The 21,565-nt window shown below is 50.3% G+C and overlaps 1 protein-coding gene across 2 annotated transcripts in view; it reads right to left on the bottom strand.

Moving 5' to 3' along the window:
* Positions 1-21,565, bottom strand: part of GRID1 (glutamate ionotropic receptor delta type subunit 1) — a 680,012-nt gene that overhangs the window by 541,293 nt on the left and 117,154 nt on the right. For both annotated transcript variants that reach the window (XM_060080592.1, XM_060080683.1), the window contains exon 3: positions 10,196-10,480. In XM_060080592.1, coding sequence (XP_059936575.1) covers positions 10,196-10,480 — 285 coding nt within the window. The remainder of the gene's footprint in view (positions 1-10,195; positions 10,481-21,565) is intronic.

The following is a 21,565-nucleotide window of genomic DNA, read 5'->3' as shown; positions in this document are numbered from 1 at the left end:
CTTAGGGTATTCCCGGAGCCTTTCTGCCTCCCAAGACTCCCAAGGAGAAGGATGTTCCTAAAGCTGCTCATAGATGCTGTCTAGACACATCTAGACCAGCAAGATCCATGGCTCCCCTCCCTCAGGGCCCAGCTGCTGAGCAACCAGGAAAGGAAACCCACTTCCCAAGCCTCCAAAAAGGCTTCTTCAGAGCTGGGTGGCATCCCACTTCCCAAGCCTCCAAAAAGGCTTCTTCAGAGCTGGGTGGCATCCACTGAGATTCCCTTTGTGAGAAGCAAAGGAAAACTTTTAAAGCATAAGGCTCTCACCCTGCTATAGCACTGAGAATGTGCTTGGCCAGGATCCACCAGCAGCCTAGGAAAGAAGCACTATGATACCCATCTTACAGATCAGGAAAACCAAGGCTCTGAAGGGTACCCATAGCTTGCCCAGGATGCAGTAAGCAATGGAGCAGGGACTTGAATGTCATTCTTTTCTGATGCTTGAGTCTGTGCTCATAACCACCCGAATGTTGCCTCTCAAGGAGGTGCCGGGCATCGCTTGGCAAGGGAAGAGGAGCCATCTCTGGCCAATGAGCAGACAGTCAGAGCTCTCATCCCAGCTGGAGATGGCTTCAGCCCGAGTGCCAGCCACAGCTGCCAGAGGGCTTCCCTGGCTCCCCCCACCCCTCCCCTCCCCTGCCTTCCACTCCTCCCCATGCTTTCCCTGTCTTCTGGTCAGACACACTGACACTCCAGGCCCCTGAGAACACTCCTAGGAGCAGAGGATGCTACACGCAGGCTCCAGGCATATAGAATGGCTCTCAGGGCCCATGGCTTTCCAGTCAGTGCTGAAGTGACTGGGGCCAGAAGGAAGTTAGCTATGATGTTCTCTCTTCACCGCAAAGGCATTTCTATACCTGGCAATGTTCTGCACCTTGACTAGGATGGTGGTTACGCTAGTGCACACATTTGTCAAAACCCATTAAACAGTACATGTCTAATAAGGGTATTTTATTGCATGCCGATTATGCCTCAACATAGTTCATTTCAAAAAATGAAGGAACTCTCCTGACATTGGTGGATCCTATTAGGAAAGAGCCCTGCTCTCCCTGATGGGAGGGTAGGAGATGGTTCAACTGAAACAATGAAAAGGACGTAATATTTCATTTCACTGGGCGCTGCGGGGACGATCAGGGTCCCACTTGGGCCAACAGTCCTCCCAGATGTTTGGGGCCCCATCTTGTGGGTGCCCTTCCTGGAATTCTAGTATTTAACAACAAGACCTGTTCCCTCTTGTATCCTGGGGCTGCGGAGGTCTGGAAAAGCAGGGTCTGCAGGAGAGGGATGTCGACAGGGCCACATTTGTCTTCCAAGGGGGCACTGTGGCACGACATGGGAAGAGGGAGGTGTAGGCCAGGCCAAGTTCTTGCTGTGGCGACTCCCTTGGGCCCCAGCTACACAATGGGCTGTCCGTGGGGGCCAGGGCAGCCTCGCCTTCCTGTCCTTCATCCACGCCTGCATCAGGCATCTCCTCATGTCCTCAGACGCACCATGGAATCTGATGGAAGGGTGAGGGAACTTCAGAGTTACTGAACTTTAATCATCCAGCAAGTGCTACAATTAACGTACAGTCGCTTTATGATTAGATCGGAGAACAAACACAAAACACTCGTCCCAGTAAAGTTATTGTGGAACTTCTTGGTAGGTGTCCTAGCAATTAAACTCACTTGTTCATTTCATCTGGAAAAAGTATTTATTACTTCAATTTAAACTAATGCCATAATGATACGATGTGTGTTATTTTTTTAATAGATCTTTATTGGAGTATAATTGCTTTACAATGGTGTGTTAGTTTCTGCTTTATAACAAAGTGAATCAGTTATACATATACACATATCCCCATATCCCCTCCCTCTTGCATCCCCCTCTCATCCTCCCTATCCCACCCCTCTAGGTCATCGCAAAGCACCGAGCTGATCTCCCTGTGCTATGCTGCTACTTCCCACTAGCCAACTATTTTACATTCGGTCGTGTATATATGTCGATGCTACTCTCACTTCACCCCAGCTTCCCCCTCCCACTCCATGTCCTCAAGTCCATTCTCTATGTCTACATCTTTATTCCTGCCCTGCAACTAGGTTCATCAGTACCATCTTTTTTTTTTTTTTTTTTTTTTTGAGAACGCTCACCATCGGTTCAGTCATCTGACTTCCTATGCTGGGGGCAAGAAAGGAGATTTCGTTGGCACAAAGCATAGGTTAAAATAGCATTTGTCCAGTAATTCTCTTTCTTCTGGGGAGTTTCACGTCAGGAGGACTCAAGGGTGAGGACCAACAGCCGACAGATGTTTGCCACGAGAAACTGTCAGGCTGTCCAGCTGAGAAGGTGCAATGACTCACCAGAGCTACCTGGGACCATGCAGTGAGCCTGCAGGGATGTCCAGCAGCTCAGCTCTGCTGCCAGGGAGGCCTGGAGTGTCCCCTGCAGGTGAGAGAGCTGACCCTTCCACAAGCACCAAGAATATAACTAAGATGTGTTCTGGGCCACAGCAGAGATGAATCAGCTCAGAGGCTAAGGGAGAACGGGCAGTAAAGGGGCCACCACTGGGTGCTGTTCCTGAGCAAGGAAATCTTCCTGAGTACTCAGCATGTGCTAGGCACTGTGCTAAGCTCTCGGCGTGTATTAATGCATTTAATCCACACATCAAGCACACCAGGCGGAAATGATTATTTATCCCCAATTGACAAATGAGGAAACTGTTGCACAGAGAGGTTGAGTGACTTCTCCAATGTCACACAGCTACAGAGACAGACCCGGGATTCAACTGAGGCAGACTGCTCCTGAGTCCTTGCTCCTAACCATTATACTCAAGAGAATTCCTGAGGAGGGGCAAACAGCCAAAGCTCTTTTGCCAAGACTCTACCAAGCCCTGAGCCCACACCCAGCCATGAGAGGGAATACTGATCACTGCCACTCCTGGTTCCCACGCATGATTTGTTATTATCATATAGACCACTTGCCATGTACCAGGAACTCTGCTGGGGGTTTTACTCTGTAGCTCAGAAATTACCATCCCTGTTCCTTAGGTGAGAAAGCAGAAGCTCAGAGAAGTCACCATGGGCAGTCAATAGGAGGGAGGGATGGCAACCTCCACTCTTTTTTATTTACTTACTTATTTTTTGTACTTGAAACAAAACAAAAGATATTTTAAAATATGCAGTAAAAAATATATCTCCCATCCCCCTCCCAAGTCACTGTGTTTCCCTCCCTAACACAGCACTCCTTTATGACTGTATGTGTGCTCAGATACACACACATGTGAGCCTGCTTTGACCCAGAGCAACACTGCCACCACTGTTCTCACTTTGCTATCGTGAGCTAACAGTACCATGTGTTGGAACTATGGCTTCTTAATACATAAAGAACCATAGCTTTCCATTATATATACGTATCCTAATATACTGAACCATTAAGGTTGTTGGAATGTCTGCAGTTACCAACAGTGCTACAATAAATCCTTGTGCATTAAGAAGGGTCTACCTGAGGTGTTTGTTCCCCACAGCTTTGCCACGAGGACCAAGAGGCTGTGAGCAGAGCTGTGATACCCGGGCTTTGGGAATCAGACCGGGCCAACCCCCCTACTCACCAGCCATATGACCTAGAGCACATCCCTTTACTTCTCTGAGCCACAGTTTCCTCATGTGTAAAACAAGGATAGTATATACCCACCTGGAAAGGTTTCCGTAAGGATGATGTGAGCTGGAGCACTTAAGGCACTTACACAATGCCCTGCTCAGAGTGACGGCTGGAGAGACGTGAGCTGTTACTCACTGATACCTGGGCCACCTGGGTTACCCGGGAAGTTCAGGCCTTGCCTCTGGCTTGGACTCTGGGTCTGGGATTTGTCCTCAGTCAGATCACAACTCTTCTCTGTGCATTAGTTTCTTCCCTTTCGTAGACAGCCAATGGGTCCGGACACAGGCAACTTAAGAACCAGAGCCCTCTGGAGATGGAGACCCCATGTCTATCCTCAGATCTCTGGACTGGGCGTGAAGAATAGGACCTGAAGGCACCACCTGAGGTAGTGAGCTATGGCTCCCAAGGATTTCTGGGGACTCTGAGCTCATCAATGAGGCCTCTAAGGCCTGCTGGGCTCAGAGCTCCAGCCTCACCCATGGCCACTGCCCACAACCCAGCCATATGATCTTTCCCCTCTCCATTGCCCCCAGGCCTTCCAGTATGCTTTTCCCTCTGCCTGGGACACGCTTCCTCCCCTCCTCTCCCAGTGCCCTCTGCTTGCCTATCTCCTACTAGTCCTTTAGACCCTTGCTTACATGCCACCTCTTCCTGGAAGCCCTCCCAAGCCACCATGCCACAGGCTGTGCAATCACCACCAAGAATAAGATCGGCTCCGTGGCCAGAGCAGAGCAGTGTCAGCGAGGAATGTCAGGCCATGGCTGCAGGGAGAGATGGTCTAGCACTGGGATCCAGGCACACCCAGGGGCAGGACCTAGCTATGGACATCCAGGCAGGAGGACAACATTTGTTCTCAGTGCAGAGACTGAGGTTTCAGCAGGAGAATATCTTTATGCCATTTGGATAGGGAAGGACCTCTTAAATGAGACAGGAAACAGAGCTACTTGTCTAAAAGAATAAATTTGAAAATAATACAATATAGAACTTCTGTGAATTAAGACAACTAACTGAAAGAAGGTATTTAACATCCCTAACTTACAAAAGAAAAGGCTCAGTCTTAAAAATAGGCAAAAATTAAAATCTACATACAGGTGTTTAGAAGAGCAAACAAAAATAGTGCATAAAGATATGAAAAGATTCTCAACCTCATCTTTTATCACAGCAATATAAATTAAAATCACAGCAAGATACCATTTCACATGAAAATCTTAAAAGTAAAAACAGTACCAGGGGTTGGTGAAGTTGGGGAGCTTTGAGGACGCTCATACATTGCAGAGAGCAATGAAAATAGGTAGAAATTCTTTGGAAAGCAATTTGGAATGATATACTAAAGTGAAACATGCATACCCCATAGTCCAGCAATTCTGCTCCTTTGAGACAGACCCTTAAAAAATTCTTGCACACGAACACCAATAATCTTATCAGTATTATTTGTAATAGCAAAAACCTGGAAACAAATGCCCATAGTAACACAATGGATAATAAATCAGGTGATATTTTGCAGCAGTAAAAATGATCGAATATACCCATCTGCATCAAATGAACAGATCTCAAAAACCTAACATTGAATAAAAAAGAAAGCAATCACGAAAGTGTACAGAAGTGTTCCTCCATATATTTAAGGTTTACAAAGAGGCCAAACTAAGCAATATGTATCTTAGGATCCATACTTGTATGATAAACTATAAAGAAAAGCAAGCAACTGGTTAGAACACAATCAAGATAGTGTTTATGTCCCCTAGGTAGGAGAGGACATGATACGGGCTGGACACACAAGGGCTCCTACACATTTTTAAACTGGTCTGGGTTCACGGGAGTTCACTTTATCACCATTCTTTTAACTTGACATAAACATTGTAAACATGTGTAACTTTTAAACTTTTTAAAATAATTTTAAAACAAGCACGAATAGGAAATGGCCACACATTTAGAGCTTTAAGCTTTTGTTTCTGTGGAATCCCAGCTCCCAGCCCCATTCCAGGCCTGCAAGCTGGCCCAGAGGCCAAGAGGGACCACCACACCCCAGAGATGCTGTGGAGGAAAGAGCCCTAGGGTCCTGACTTCACATCCCAGCCCTGTGCAACTTTAGCCAAGATACTCCACCCATCTGTTTCTTCATGTAAAAAGAGTACCTAGCAAAATAGCTGTGCATGGTAGGGACTAAGTGAATATTTGTTGAACGAATGAGTCAGTGATTTCTAAGATCCCAGTCGTAAATACATCCCTCATCCAGATGCGTTGACCAGGGAGAAACTGTGCCTGCAGCTCCTAGCACAGCCTCCCCAAGACACACACGAATATCCCAGAATTTGAAGTGGCAAGTCAGAGAGTTATCTCTTCTGTTCAATCCAAACTTTTGGTATTTTAATGTTACAGATTTTCTCTCCCAAATGTCAGCTTCTCTTTCATTTTTCCTTTCGCTGTCACAACAAGCATACAAGTATTTTTGATGGAATTTTACCAAATGGCACATCTTGCATTTTGTAAACCTTAAATACACAAACTCCTCTCTCACCACTCTGCCAAACTCTCTCTTAGAACGCGTTTTTGTCTCTCTGACCCTTGACTCTTGACTCAGATGCCAAGTCCTCAGGCACCACCCAGGGAAGGACATTCCTGTGGTTAAAGGGAGGCTGAGGGGCAAATGAGGAAGGATCAGTCCTCACCTTGCAAGAGTGGGATCTTCCATACGACATTCATTAGCAAGTGACTGACTGCACAAAGCTGGGGCATGCCAAGTCCATTCCACACACCCCATCCTTGGCATTAATTCTGTCTGGCTGGGGCTAGGAGAAGAAGGTTGGAGCCTAGCAAGCCCCAGATTACAGAAATAGGATGGTGCCTTGGCTAAGTGCATGGGCATCGAAGTCACAACGAAACTCTCTGAGCCTCACACTCCTCATCTGTAAAATGCAGCAATAATCCCACCTCAGAGAGCTATTAAATGGCTTTAATCAAATAATATATGTAAAGATACTTGCAGATAAGCATCAAAAAAAAAAAAAAAAAAAGTCGCTATATCCCCAAACCACTTCTGTTTGACTTTGGAAGGAATGAAAGTCTTTACACTCAATTTGCTTTTTAATTGGGCTCACTGCAGCTAGTGTTGCAGTGGTCGGGTGGAGGAAGGACCCTGAGGAGTTGTGGGGGCACCATTTGTCTTGGGCATATCAGCAATGTAAATCCACCCGTGGCCCTCGGAGAGGCCAATGTCAGCCAAGCTGAGGGAGCACCCACACCCCGAATTCTTGGGGCTGCATCAAACAGCCTGTGGGCTTCTACCGCCTTGGCTCATCTAACATGTTAAAAATGGGCCAGAGGTTGGGCTGTGCCTGAGGGGCATGGCCAAAACAAGTAACAGTGCTGAATGTTTTATAGAGAATGTTTGGGGTAGAAACCCGGCCTCAAAGGTTGTCAAATCAGGGGGCCAGTGACCAGGGCAGGCAAAGGCAGGAGGTTCTGCATAGTACCCAATGAAAGAGCACTGGCAGGCTTCCCTGGTGGCGCAGTGGTTAAGAATCCGCCTGCCAATGCAGGGGACATGGGTTCAAGCCCTGGTCCGGGAAGATCCCACATGCCACGGAGCAACTAAGCCCATGCACCACAACTATTGAGCCCACCTGCCTAGAGCCCGTGCTCCACAACAAGAGAAGCCACTGCAATGAGAAGCTCACGCACCGCAACGAAGAGTAGCCCCCGCTCACCGCAACTATAGCAAGCCCGCGTGCAGCAACGACCCAATGCAGCCAAAAATAAACAAATAAAATAAATTTATATTTAAAAAAAAAAAAGAGCACTGGCCTCCAGAAAGGCTAACACCAAATGGATCAGCACCTTGGACAGCGACAGCCAAGGGTAAGGCAGCTCTGAAATGCCTGATTCTCCCCTACCTTCCAGATCAGAATCTGCAAACAGGGCAGGCTGTTGCCAGCCTGTCCCCGCAACATGATGCTTCATGGAGCAATCACAGCACTTTTATTGCTGAGCCTACATGCTTCCTCAGAATCCTTCCCAACACAGCATTCAAGGCTCAACCAATTGCTTGAGGTGGTCCACCAGAGGAAAGCTATTGGGTACCCTGTGTCTTTACAGAATTACTAATAACGGCCAGTTTAGTTGAAAACTCACTTCAACCCTACCAAAGGTAGCAAAGGTCTCCGTGTCAGAAAAGAGGGGCACACCTTTTGGTTTGATTGGAGGGTCTGGGTGGGAGAGGAGAGGGGCAGAGGAGTGTGCCTACAGAATGAAACATCTGTTTCCTAGCTCACCTCCCCTACTTCAGAGGTCAGACTACTCAGTGCCCTTGTCTTTCCCCCCATTTCTCCTTTGTCTTGTGTGAAAATTGTCTGAAAAGTCCATGTCCGCATAAACAAGTTGGTTCATTCACGCAGTGACAATTTATTAGGGCCTACTCTGTGCCAGCCACCATGCTAAGCAGCAGAGACATAGCAGGGAAGAGCACATGGCCCACTGTCTTGGAGCTTAGAGCCTGGGTGGGAGTAACAGTTCATCAAGGATTAGCCCTCATGAGTGTGTTGCAACAAGCTGAGAGCAGGCTGAAGGAAGGAGACGTGTGTCTGTGAGAGCATGTAACCAAGGAACCAGCTCTATGGGAAAGGGAGGAGTCTGCAGACAGGTGGAGATCAGGCGCCCTTCCCTGCGGACTCGATCCTTGAGCCAAGTGGGGGTAAGGGATGTACGAAGAAGAAAACACAGAATTTGAGCAAGTGCCATTAGGTGTCATTCGGTCTTCAAGAATTACAGGAGCCCAGATGGGATAGGTAGGCTGGAGAGCTGATACCTGCTTCCTATGGCTGAGCTTCCCGCCAAAGCCACCTTAAGGGCTTAGGAAGAACCAAGGCTTGAAGAGTTTCTATAGGTCAGAGCCAAAGGAGAGCAAAGAAACCAGGAGCAGTGAGGTGGGAAGGGTCTACAGACACTGGACCAGAGCATCCTTCAGCCCTGGCAGTGTCCACACCTCCCTACAGGATGCAGCCTCAGAGCAGACCCAACGTCCGGGGTTGAACCACCAACACAAAGGGTTGTCAGGGGAAGGCTGGGCCACTGAGAGGTGCTATGACATGGTCTCAAACTCCTTCCCAGAGTCAGGGTTTGAGCGGGGGTTGGAAGGAGAGGCCAAGTCCTGGACAGAGTCCAGTTCAAGCGCCTGGAGCCTCCGGCTGCCCTTCTCCCCATCACCACCTCATCTTAATTTCAGCACAGTGATTGTCTGCTCTTTCAGTTCCTTCTGGAAGACTCTAAACAGCATATTTGCTCAAGAGCTGAGGACAACATTCTGGTCTTAGAGAAGCAGAGTATTTAGGCAAAGGCAAACATATGCTGGTCTTTCTCTTCTTAGTTACATTCTTGGCAAAGGAATTATTTCACCGAGAGAGAAAAACGGGACTTTCGAGGGTCCACCCCATTCTACCCTGGCCCCAGCTATGCAGCTGCTGACCCTCCCCAGTCCCCCACACCCTTTAAAGACACGTAATGTGGGTGGCTGTGGCTATAAAGGGGTAGCATGGGGATCCTTGTGAGGGAACTGCTCTGCATCTGACTGTGGTGGTCACACGAATCCACATGTGATACAATTGCACAGAAGTGAATACACACACCCAAGTGCATGTCAACTGGTGAAAGCCCATGGGTTGTGTCAAGGTCAAATCCCACTTGTGATATGGTATGACAGGCGACATGCTGGAGCACACAGAATCTCTGAATTGTTTCTCGTAATTGCATGTGAATCTCAATTAACTCAAAATAAAAAGGTTTTTTTTTTTAAAAAAATGCATAAGGTGGAAACCATTTTATCTTGGGACTAGAAATGGTCTGTTTTCACAAAGCAGTCATAGAAAACCTAAAGCTATTTCTTCAAAGCCCACTGTTCTAGTTTCCTCACAAGCAAATTATGATTTTTTTTTTCATATGGGAGGCCTTCAAAGAAGCCATGACCAGCCATGCCCAGTGTCCCCAGACCCACACAACCCCAACCTGGCTCCATGACATTCAGGGTGTCCCTCCCCCTGACCTTTGCCCCAGCCAGAAACCCTGAAACTGAGGGCAGATCAGGGCAGAGGGAGACAAGGAGCTGGGAAGGCTGGGAGAGCGGCCAGTGAGAGGGGAACACTTTGCAGAGGAGGCTTCCAGGAGGACCCATGCTGGCCAGCCTCCACCACTGCCTGCGTGCAGCCCTTCGGATCCCTGCCAGTGGTTTATTAATATTTTATTGAAAACTCTAAGATCATTCCAACTTCAGCTGTCATGATAAGGTGTTGTTGCTAGGCAACTTTAGCGCCTGTCTACAGATCTGATTTCAGAGTGCTTCCCCCACTCACAAAGCTCGAGGTTCAGTCCTACCACCCGGAGACCCACTTGGCTCAGACCACCAACCGCTGTCCACACCCAGCCCACTGCAAAGCGCTCAGCCTCCACGAGCGATGGTCCAGCTCGCAGGTGTCCCAGTGCCTGGCCGTGCCCCCACCAGAGCCCCAGAGCAGCCCCTGCCCCCAACTCACCATACTCGCTGTCGTAGAACATGACAAACTTCTGCCAGCGCAGCTCTGTCACCAGCCTGAGCATGACATCATTGAGGCGCACGGGAGGTCTGGAGGCCAGCGTGTAGGCCTCGCCGTCAGGGCTGGGGTTCAAATGGCAGGCGGTACGCGGAGAGCCCCCTGGGTTGCGCTGGACAAAGAGGTGTGGGATGTGCATCGCGTCTGTGAGGGACTGCAGGGCGTTGGCAGACGCACAACCGGTGGATGTGACCAAGGCCAAAATCCCCTGGGTCATGAGGTCACAGGCTGGAAAGAGAGGGGAGAGAGAGGGTGGGGTCAGCATGGGGGCGATGCTGCCCTGGCTTCAACTGGCCCAGCTCATGCCAGGCAGCTCATTCCCAGGGTTCCAAGAAACACTGCCTCCCTCCAGGGACCAAGAACCCATGTCAGGCCAGGCCAGAGGCTCTCACAGGCACAGTCTGTGATGCCCTAGTGATGCTGCCAGCTAGATGTTCTTGTGTCCATTCAACAGATGAGAGAACAGAGGTCAGGAGAGGCAAAATCATTTGTCCTAGGCTACTCAAGCGGGGAGAGTAGAACAGGGATACAACCCACATCTGCCTGAGACAGCCATCAGTGCTACTAAATTAGCCATCCTGTTTCCCACTTGGGCTGTGAGCCCCTTAAGAGCTGTGAGCTCGTTTTGTCGATCCATGTATTCCCAAGGCCATGCCACAGGCCAAGAATACACTGTGTCCTCTACAACTGTTGGCTGAACTGAACTGATTGGGGCTGAGGGGAATGAATAACATCAGAAAGCCAGGGAGACACTTACCCCGGAGGATCCAGATTGTAGGCAAAAACCCCCAGAAACCCTAGGCCTTCTGGCCAAGTCCATTTAATTCATATCATAAAAATACTAGGTCAAACCCCAGAGGAAGCATTTGGTTCCAGAAGCCCAGGATTATTCAGAAGCCACTTGACAGTAACAAAGGAAGATGCTCGTGCAGCTGGGGTGCTGACTGCAGGTGTGCAGAAGGAACATGACCAGGTGCCAGCAGCTGTTTCTAGGGTAGCTGCGCTCAGGGATCACCTTTGGAAGTCATCCAGCAACCATGAGTTCCAGTAACCCCTTTTAGCCACACACTTAAGACCTTTTTGGAACATCAGACCAATTAATAGAAAGATGCACCTCCCAACACTGCAACCCACTGCACCAGTTTTGAAGCAAACACTTATTAATAATGCTTTATGTGATGGCAGGAATGTGGGAAAGCAGATGCAGTTTCAAAACACAGCCTGTGAACGTCAGCAGGCCGTCTGCTGCAGACAGCAGACTTTTTTTTTTTTTAACATCTTTATTGGAGTATAATTGCTTTACAATGGTGTGTTAGTTTCTGCTTTATAACAAAGTGAATCGGATGGACCTAGAGCCTGGCGGCAGACTTTTGAACAACTTTGACAATGCGGTTCTTTCGGTTGAAAGCACCTGGGTTTATGTAATGCCTCAGACCAGGCTGGGAGGAGGAGACGGAGACCAGGGAGAGGAAATCTAAGGAGCGAGGCAGTGGGAGGCTGGGAAGGTGCAGGAAGAGGAAGACACCTCCAAGCTTTCAAATACCAAAGGCCAGCTGCTCCCCACGCACGGACACTCACCTTGCACATTCATGGGCTTCGGCAGGAGGACAACTCAAATGCCCACAACTCTCCCTGCTGAACCCTCAGCCTCCAAACACAAGGCAGGAGGAGGGCGTGGTTAAACAAGAGATACTCTGCAGTCTCTCTTGAAGATCATGCAGCCACCTAAATGCTCTGGCCCCTCGCATGCAGGCTCCATGCGGCCAAGTTCACTCCTGAATTGAAATCCAATCATGTCATGCTACTGTTTAAAGCCCTTTGGTGGCTCCCAAGACTGCTGCGGACGGAGTCAAACTCCTTGGGGCAGTCTTGCAGGCTCCCCAGTGCCTGCAGCCTCAGGTTCCTCACACGTCCCCGTCCGCTCTGTTACAGACCACGGCCCACCTTTCGGCCCCTGGAACCCATCACATTTCCTGTGGCCTCCTGAACCTTCACACCCACTCTCGCTTCAAGACTCAGACTCTACAACCCCAGACTAAGGACCCTTTGTCAAGTGCTTCATCTGCATCCCACATTTCCTCTATTATGACACTGCACTGTGTGTATAACTGTCTCTCTCTCCCACTTCACCTCAGGCTCCAAGGGGACAAAGGCCATGCCCATTCTGCTCACCATCCTTTTCCAGACACACAATGTGCCTGGCACACAGCAGTCAGTAAAGACTGATACAATAATACCGTAAGCCTTGACATTTTCATGCCCTCTGGTCAATAATTCCACTTTGGGCATCCATCCAAGCTGTAAAAATTGCTTCAGGTCCAAAAACATTCAGAGGATACTTATCCAGACTCTTGATATATTTATTGCTAACGATCTAAAAGATGCAAAGAGGTGAGTGACATAAAAGTGTTCCATTTGTTGAAAGCACACACAGCCTTTAAAACTATTTATGAAGATACTACAGTAAGATGGGAAAGTGCCTGTCATAAAAAAAGTTATGTGAAAGTAATACAAAATTGTATGTATTTTATGATACCAATTAAATAAAACTTAACATGCATGAAAGAAAGATAAGAAGGAAATACTGCAGAATGTTAAAAGTGACTGCATTTTAGAAGAGGTCTAGACGTGGTTTTCCTTCTTTTCTATATTTTGCCAACATTTCATGTCGTGAACAGGTAATTCCTTTACAAAAGGAAAACAATCCTCCAACAATGGATAAGTATGAAGCTATGCAGGAGGAGGGACTATTTTGTGAGAATTTTCTCTGTGCCAAAAACTCTGTCGAGTACTCTATATACATGAGTTCACATTATTCTCATGACACCCCTGTACAGCAGGCATCACTGTGTCTATTTTCCAGATAACAAGATGTGAAGCCGCACAACCGATAAGGGCTGGACTAAGATGGCTTCTCGTCTAAAAATGCTTCTGAGGGGTGACTAAGTGACAAAACCAGGGCACGACATTTCACGCTCACCAGGATTACAACTAGGTAGAAAGCATGCTTATGAAAAAGGCAAGAGAAAACACTAAAAGCCAAGGTCTCTGATGATAAATGGATTTTTCTTTCTTCTCTTGTACATGTTCTCTTTAATGCTGATACACCGCATTTATACATTTAAAAAGTAATCTTGGGCTTCCCTGGTGGCGCAGTGGTTGAGAGTCCGCCTGCCGATGCAGGGGACACGGGTTCGTGCTCCGGTCTGGGAAGATGCCACATGCCGCGGAGCGGCTGGACCCGTGAGCCATGGCCGCTGAGCCTGTGCGTCCAGAGCCTGTGCTCCGCAACGGGAGAGGCCACAATAGTGAGAGGCCCGTGTACCACAAAAAAAAAAAAAAAAAAAGTAATCTTACAAAACACACTGTACATCACTAGGGTGTAAAGTTGCCCAGGAACTCCAGCCCTTAGGTCCCGGTCCAAGACACCCACTGCACCACCACTGGGTCTTGGCTCTCTGTCATCCACCCCACCTGGCTCCCTCTCAGGGACTTCCTGACTTCTGATGGCAAGCCCCATCCCCATTCCACATATGCTGGGTTATTAAGTCACTAAACCTCCCTGAGGCTCAGTTTCTCCATTTGCGCACACATCCCACTGCTCACCATGGATGGATTTGTCTCTTCCCTCCTGTGTGTTTCATGCATACACTCAGCACACCCACTAAGCACAAAGCCCTGCAATGAGCACTGGGGAGGGGGAGGGGCAAAGAGCAGGATGAACACAGGCCCCATCTGAGGAGCTTAGGATCTACCAAGGAGCCAGACCCCACAACTTGGCCTGTGAGGAAGGAAAGGGGGAGCTCCCTGGGACCCAGAAGAGGATGAACTCATGTGGGGTCAGCACCAGGGCCTGAAAGGAAGAAAAGGATTTAGACCAGGAGAGATGGGGGGAGCAGTGTGAGTGAGGGGTGCAGTGGGACAAAGACACAGGGGCTGGGCAGTGGGAACGTGCTCAGGGAACAGGTCCCCCTGCCCCAGCCCCAGTGGCAGCCAGAGACACCAGCTTCTTGGCTGGGCCTGGGCTCACCAGGGCAGCAGAAGGAGCGCTAGAATCTCACAGACCAAAGCTCCAGTTTGGGCTCCTCTGGCTGGCGGTCGTGTGGCCATGGGCATGTCTCCTTCCTGAGGCCCCGTTTTCTATTAATTGAAGATATGAACCTCTACCCAGCAGAGTTATGGGAGCACTGACTTAGAACGTGGACCACAAATGCCAATCCCGTGCCATGCACAAGAAAGATGCTAAATATTAATACATGTCAGTTTCCTGCCCCTCTCCTTGGGCATCCCCAGCTCCCCATCAATGTCCCCACCCAAATCATGCCCAGGATCCCAAGAAATAGCAGTTACAACAGAGAACGACCTCACTCCTGCTGCTGACAAACCCTCCCCGTGGAGGTGGGCACCCTGACCCACCCCTGTACGGACACCTGCAGCACCACGGAAGCTCCTCAAGGCCTCGACCGCCTAGGTGAGCAGGGTGGGTAATTAAGGCTGGAAGACTCTCCCAGGCACTAATGGAGAAGCCTGATACAAGTCAATTTCTAATCCACTGTGAATGGCCTGCTAATTGGGGCACTGTTGAAATGATGGTTATTTAGAGGCTCCTAACATAAAAATAACAAGATCAAAATACATCAGATCAAAGCCACACCAGCTATTAGCTTAAACAAGGTTGTGTGCTCATTCCTAGGACAGGACATCACACAACTCACACCCCAGTTGTAGAAGAGACATCGAACCCCAGTGCTGGCATCCGATGGCTTGGATCTGAATCCAGGCCCTGCCACGTACATGCTGTGGGACCTTGGGCGAGGGGCTCACCCTCTCTGGGCCTCTGTGCTTTTTCTGTCAGAGAAAGATGATGGCACCCACTTCATAGAGCTGTTGTGCATATTCTCTGAAAGGTCTTTGTATGTGAAGAAGCATTTGGCACTGCCTGATGCATAGTAAGAATGTAGAAGTCACCTCTGTCTCCAGCTTAGAGGTGCTTCTGCAGCTCACTAGAAGATAACAGCCTTTGTTATAATTCTTTGTCTCCAATATCCTATGGTCATAAAGCTGATCTCTCTCTTGATGATAACAATGCAGGCTTGATGGATTGATATGAGCTCCCCAAGAATGGCTCATCAGCTGCGAAAGTAAGAAGCAGAGATGAATGTAATGAGCAGCTTCGAGACCCCTTATCCAAGCTCAGTGGCCTAGGAGAACAGAGGTCTCCGGGCCACTTGATGGATTCCCAGGAATCGGGAAGAAGCAGGCTGTTCAGACTCAGGGCTGGGCCCAGGCAAGAGGATCCATGGAGCTCAGCCAGCATTCCCAGACAGCCCCACAGTCACATCCCTGCCAGCTTCCCCTGAGATGTCAGCGTCCTGCTGATCCAGGATTCTCCAGACACGGGACTCTCAGGGTAGGATGTGCCAGGTGTAGCACTGACAAGCAGGGTCTCCCTAATTCTCACCCCAGGTGAGCTTTCTGATCTCCTGGTGAGAAAACTGAAGCACAGAGAGGGCTGACCACTTGGCTAGGGTCATACAGCCAGAGAGTGAATGGCATCTGCCTCACCCACGAAATATGGACACCAATAGTGCTTGTCTTATGGAGTTGTTAAGAGTATTAAATAGTTTGTTGCTTTGCTGGGCCATGCTGGGGGCTGGGCCAGAGGCTAGGAGGGTGTGCAGTACACAGGTGCTTCTGCTCATGGGCTCATGGTTCAGAGAATGGGACAAAACAGTCCACGATTGCAAACGTCCGTGGGTGGTCTGCACGCGGAGTACCGTGAGGGAAGATTGGGCTCATGGAAAATTCAAGAAGTCACAGTTACCCCCAAAATACAGAATGAGGAGAGATAGCCAGACAGAAGTGGGAGGAGTGTGGCAGGCCAAGGGCGAGTACGTGAGTGAGAGCATCAGAACCAGACCACCAGGTACCACAGCCAGTCCCAGGAAGAGATGGTGGCCAGCAGAGGACAGAGGCCAGGATTCCATGGCTGACTCTACCCAGCCCTTCCCTGGATGGAAACTCCTGGGGCAGCTCCACACTTAATGCAGGCCCTAGAGAAGGAGCCAGCAAGCAAGAACAAGGCCTCCCTCGGCTAAAGGCAAATCCTTGGTGCATCAAGTCACTCGGGGCCTCAGGCGGGTGTTGGAGATAAGAGAGGTGCCCCAGACATGGAGATCACTCTGGGAACCACTACTGATCCATGCCCAGTCTTCTCCATCCCCATGGGCATTCCTGGAAAATTCTCAGGCCAAGACTGGGGGAAGCAATACCCCAGGAGGCTTGTGCTGGAAGAGACGCACCGTTCCTGGTACCGTCACCTAATAATGATGCTGACCACGGCCATCCCAGCCCTTCCCTCCACCATGTGCCCTGAATGCATGGTGCCCCGAGCACATCCACACCTGTTCCTCCTGGAAGACCTGACATGGTCCCCAAATAGGTGAGATCGCCCATGCAGCCCCTGCTTCTCTGAGGTTACACACCCTTTCAACCTCATGTGCTAACGGGCCTCTGGGTAGCCCCTTAAAGAGTGACAGGACTTCTCCAGGTGGACAAGGAAAGAGATGGCACTCCACCTGAGTGGGAGCAGCCTGGTAGAGGTGCCCTCAGGTCGGAGAAGCTGGGCAAGGCTCTGCTGGTAACAGCAGGCAGCAGAAGGGAGAGCTGGCTCCGGGCAGCCCTGGGCTCAGCCCTGCCCTCCAGAAGTAATGATCTCTCTCCGACAGGGTCCAGCAGGCCAGCCCCAGGCTCTCCAGCCCCTCTGCCTGCCCCACAATCCGGGCTCCATGTACCACCTCGCTACTCCAACAGTGTGAACAGCCAGGAACACTCACCCTCCCCCAAGCCACCCTCATTATCTGTGCCCTTCCCTTTCCTCCTTTAAGCTGGCACCAGCTTTATTAATATTTGAATTCTAGCGGCTAATGCTTTAAATTAAGGTAGCATTTATAAATACTTTATAGCTGATGAATAATTGACCAAATTTAGTATTGTCATAACTCATAGGAAATTACTGATCTATGGAGAATAACTATTTTTCATGTTTTATTAAGACATTTAAAAGGTAAACAAAACCATGAAATGGGGGGAAACGGGCGGCAGCACCATACAAAGGTGAGTGCTAGAGGTCGGGCCCAGCAGGACCCTGACCCCCATCGTCTCTCACCATCGAAAGGCCCCCAGAGGGGAGAGTCACTGAGGCCTCGCCTCCCTCCTGAGCACAGGACAAACTTGACAAGCACCTTGTCCTACAGACCTTTTTGCTTAAGTGACTCTCCCACCAGCATCCTCCTGCCTTCCCTCCTGACTCCTGGCTCAGTTTGGCTTCTGTCTATTGATACAGTCCCTCTGATGCAAACTCCCTCTCTCTGTTCTCTCTCCTTATATAGAATGGCTGGGATGCATGAGGGAGGGGATGTGGGAACAGATGTATATGTATGACTGATTCACTTTGTTATAAAGCAGAAACTAATAAAAAAAAATGGAAAAAAAAAAAAAAAAGAATGGCTGGGAAACCCCAACCCAGGGTCAACCGTGGTGGGTCCACCTGCCCACCCACTTCTCCATGTCTGTGAGCAAACAGCGGAGAGTCAGAGAGAGACCCACGCACCCAGCAACGTGGGGACCCAAAGTGGGAAAGCTGTGTCACCATCCTCAACAGGGTTCCTCACCCCGCCATATTCACTTACATCTTCTCCCCCACCTGCCTTGCTCATTCTCCTCAAACCTTCCGGGCTTCTCCCCAGTTCTCAGCACCAGATCTACACACCTATCTGCGTTTGTGCTGAAAGCTCAGGAAGAAAGCTTCTCCCATCTCAGGCTGGCCCCTGCTTACGAGCTCTGGCTGCTCCCATGACTCGCCGTCTCCCAGACCCAGACCAAGACCCAAACCCAGACCCAGATCCATCACTGTGTCCTCTCTATGGAATCATCAACCTTCCTTGGCATATCTGACCCATCCCTTTGAAAGTTACACCTCGGTTCTGTGGATGGTTCCTGTAATCGCTCCAGCCCACAGCCCTCGCTGGGCTCCTGACCCCCAACCAGGGCGTCTCCCACACTGAGTCCACTGGCAACTCTAACTTGGTGTGTCAACACCGAGCTCTCTGGGGTGTGATCCTGTCCCTCTTGGTCTCCCAATCTCCATAAAGGGGCACTCCCACCCACCCAGTTGTTCTTGGACCTTCTCTCTCCCTGACCCTCTGCACCCAAGCCATCACCAAGTCCTGATTGTTTTATCTCCACCATGTATCTTGGATCTGTCAACTTTCCTCCATCTCCAATGCCATCACCTTGGTCTAAACCACTACTATCTCCCCACTGGACCTCCACACACCCAACCTCTCCCAGATCCACATGCCACCCATTCAGTCCACTGCAGTGGACTTGCCTTCATAGATTAAAATGCCAACCAGACTGTGCTGTCCTTGCTTAAAATCTGCATTAGCTTCCCGTCGGCCTTAAAATAAAGTCCACACCCCGACAGTGCCCTGTGTTCCAGGTAGCTGGCTTTTGTGCAGTAACTCGGATGCCCAAGCTCTTGCCCACTTGTGGGTCTCCTCATGTACTCGCCCTTGGCCTGCCACACTCCTCCCACTTCTGTCTGGCTATCTCTCCTCATTCTGTATTTTTGGGGGTCACTGAGACTCCCTGAATTTTCCATGAGCCCAACCTTCCCTCACGGTACTCCGCCTGCAGACCACCCACGGACGTTCACAATCGTGGACTGTTTTGTCTGATTCTCTGAACCATAAGCCCGTGAGCAGAAGCACCTGTGTACTGCACACCCTCCTAGCCTCTGGCCCAGCCCCCAGCATGGCCCAGCAAAGCCACAAACTATTTAATACTCTTAACAACTCCATAAGACAAGCACTATTGGTGTCCATATTTCATGGGTGAGGCAGAACTTTCAAACTTGCCAAGGTCCCCAGATGCTCAGGTCCTCCCCGGAGTGAGGCTACATCCCACAGTGTGGAGAAGCGGAGTTTCTTAAAGCTGACCCTCCACTCTAAGGCGGGTTTCACCAAGAGCTTAGAGGGTACCAAGGAGACAGTGGAGAGGAAAGCTGGCTGGGCCCAAGGCCTTGCCTAGGCAGCAGCGCCTGGGAGGGTGCCTCTCCTGCAGCATCTCCCACGCCCCTCTGGCCTCGCGGTCAGCCCAGCCCAAGGAGGGGAACAGGAGCAAGGCCAAAGGGTCCCACTGGATGTTGGACTGCAGCCCAGGGCAGGGGGGCAGCTGGTGCAGGCAGGATGGACGGAGCCAACCAGTAGGGTGGGGAAGGGCCGGTGGCTCCATGCCAATCTCTGGGGCCTCATCCTTATACCAATTAATGAATCAAAACGGATTCCCTGCTCCTGCAGATTGGAAACACAGGGAATACTGGGTAAGATCACGCTGGCTTATTTATAGCTCTCTGGTTCCTCGTTAATGACTTTTACGGCTCCGCCAAGGGAACACCAGGCTCCCAGGCCGGGATTCACCGGAAGCCTACACTGTGAAAGTTAAATCAGGACGGTGATGAGTCCTAGGAGACTCAGAGAACCTCAAAAGCAGCCAAGCGTGGCGGGGGAGGGGGGGGGGGCCTCCTGCAGCATCTCTGCCCCGAGGCCAGACGTCTCTTCCTGGGCTCCCCTCACCGTGTATCTGTGCTTGCACTTACTCATTCCTTCACCCAAAATCCTCTGATCATCGCTGTATCAGGTCCTGTGCCTAGAGATACAGAAGGCTGTGAGACTCATTCTTTTTTCTTAGGAATTCCTAAGGGAACCTCAGGAATTCAGCAAAAAGTCAAATAATACACACTCAAGAGAAGTGTGCTAGAATCTTGCGGGCAAGGGAATGATTAATTTTGCCTAGCAAGGAGATGTCAAGGAAAAGTTCCATAGAGAAAGAGGCATTTGGGATGGGTCTTGGAGGATGAGTAGGAGTTTGAAAGGCATAGTAGGGGCCAGGCACCATTCAGGGCCCATCCAACTAATCACTGAGCCCCACAGCCTCCCAGGGAAGTGGGTTCTGCTACCCCATTTTAGACAGGAGGCATAGGAGCAGAGACCCGGGGTTGGGGTATTGCCTGAAGTCACAGGGGAGCCTCACTTGAAACCCTGAGCTGCCCCTGACCTCAAAGTTGAGCACATGGGCCCAGGAGGCAGGTAGGCCCACTGCTACAGCTGTGTGCCCTCAAGCAAGTCACTTAACCTCTCTGAGCCTCAATTCCTCACTTGTAAATGGGTTAAGAACAGTCCCCACCTCTAGGACTCTTACGAGGATTAAATGAGCACAGGGAACCAGAGGTCACGTTTGGATATACATGGACAGACCAGACCACGGAGCCTGACCCCAGTCCTCCCCGCATCCCCAGGGTGCCCAAGGCCAGCTCCATGCCTGCCTCTCCCCTCCCTCCACCTGCATTTGTCTCCGGAAAGCCAAGGCCATCCAGACACCAGGCCCCAGCCTGGTGCTCCTTCTAGGGCCCGTGGGCCCTCTCAGATGGGGAACAGAGACACCATGAGGCTTCAGGTTCTCCCTTTGCATCTCAACCCATGTCTGACTTTTTCTAGCTCTCTCTGATATCTCTCTTATCCTCTCTGTTGTTTCCCACTTTCTAAGTCTCAGCTCTCTGTCAGAGAGAGAGAGAGTATATGTGTATGCAAATCTCACTCTCTCCCCCACCAGCCTATGCCCTCTCCCCCAGTAGGACTGACCGTCCCAAAGGGACAGAGCCCCACATCTATGCCTTGGCACCTAGTCTTCATCCGGGGCTTGAAAGCTGACCCATGGATGCCCACCTGTAGGCCTTCAGCTCTCTGGTCCTCCCCGCCCAGGGGATTAGTGTAGCAGGAACAAGTGTCACCTCTGGGCCATGACCCCTTCCAGGAAAATGTGGAGGGCGCGGAAACATCCCCATCCTGCCAAGCTCCAGCGCTGAGCTCCAGCTCCAAGACTTCGCACTAATCCTGCAGCTTGGGCTGCCAGCAGACTTCCAGAAGGCAACTCCCAGGCTCCAAGGTGCAAAGCAGGGGTCCTTGAGGCCAGGCTATGTCAGGCTCAAATCTCTGCACCTGCACTCCCCTGCTAGAAATTCACATCGCTGTCCCCTCCTCATCATTCCAGACCCAGTTCAAGTGCCTCTTCCTCTCCAGAGGCCTTCTTCACCCAGTTAGAACAGCACAGGCCTTGCGCCTGCTGTGTCCCTGACACATACACGATTACAGCTCAGTGTCACTGTTTGTTCAGGAGTCTCTGTCACCTTCTGGATTGAGCCCCCTAAAGACCTCTCTGCCCCTAGCACCCAGGCTGGGATGGACACTCAGA

The sequence above is a fragment of the Mesoplodon densirostris genome, chromosome 1, assembly GCF_025265405.1.
Source record: "Mesoplodon densirostris isolate mMesDen1 chromosome 1, mMesDen1 primary haplotype, whole genome shotgun sequence".
NCBI classification, from domain to species: domain Eukaryota; kingdom Metazoa; phylum Chordata; class Mammalia; order Artiodactyla; family Ziphiidae; genus Mesoplodon; species Mesoplodon densirostris.
This window is presented reverse-complemented; position numbering and strand designations above follow the sequence as displayed.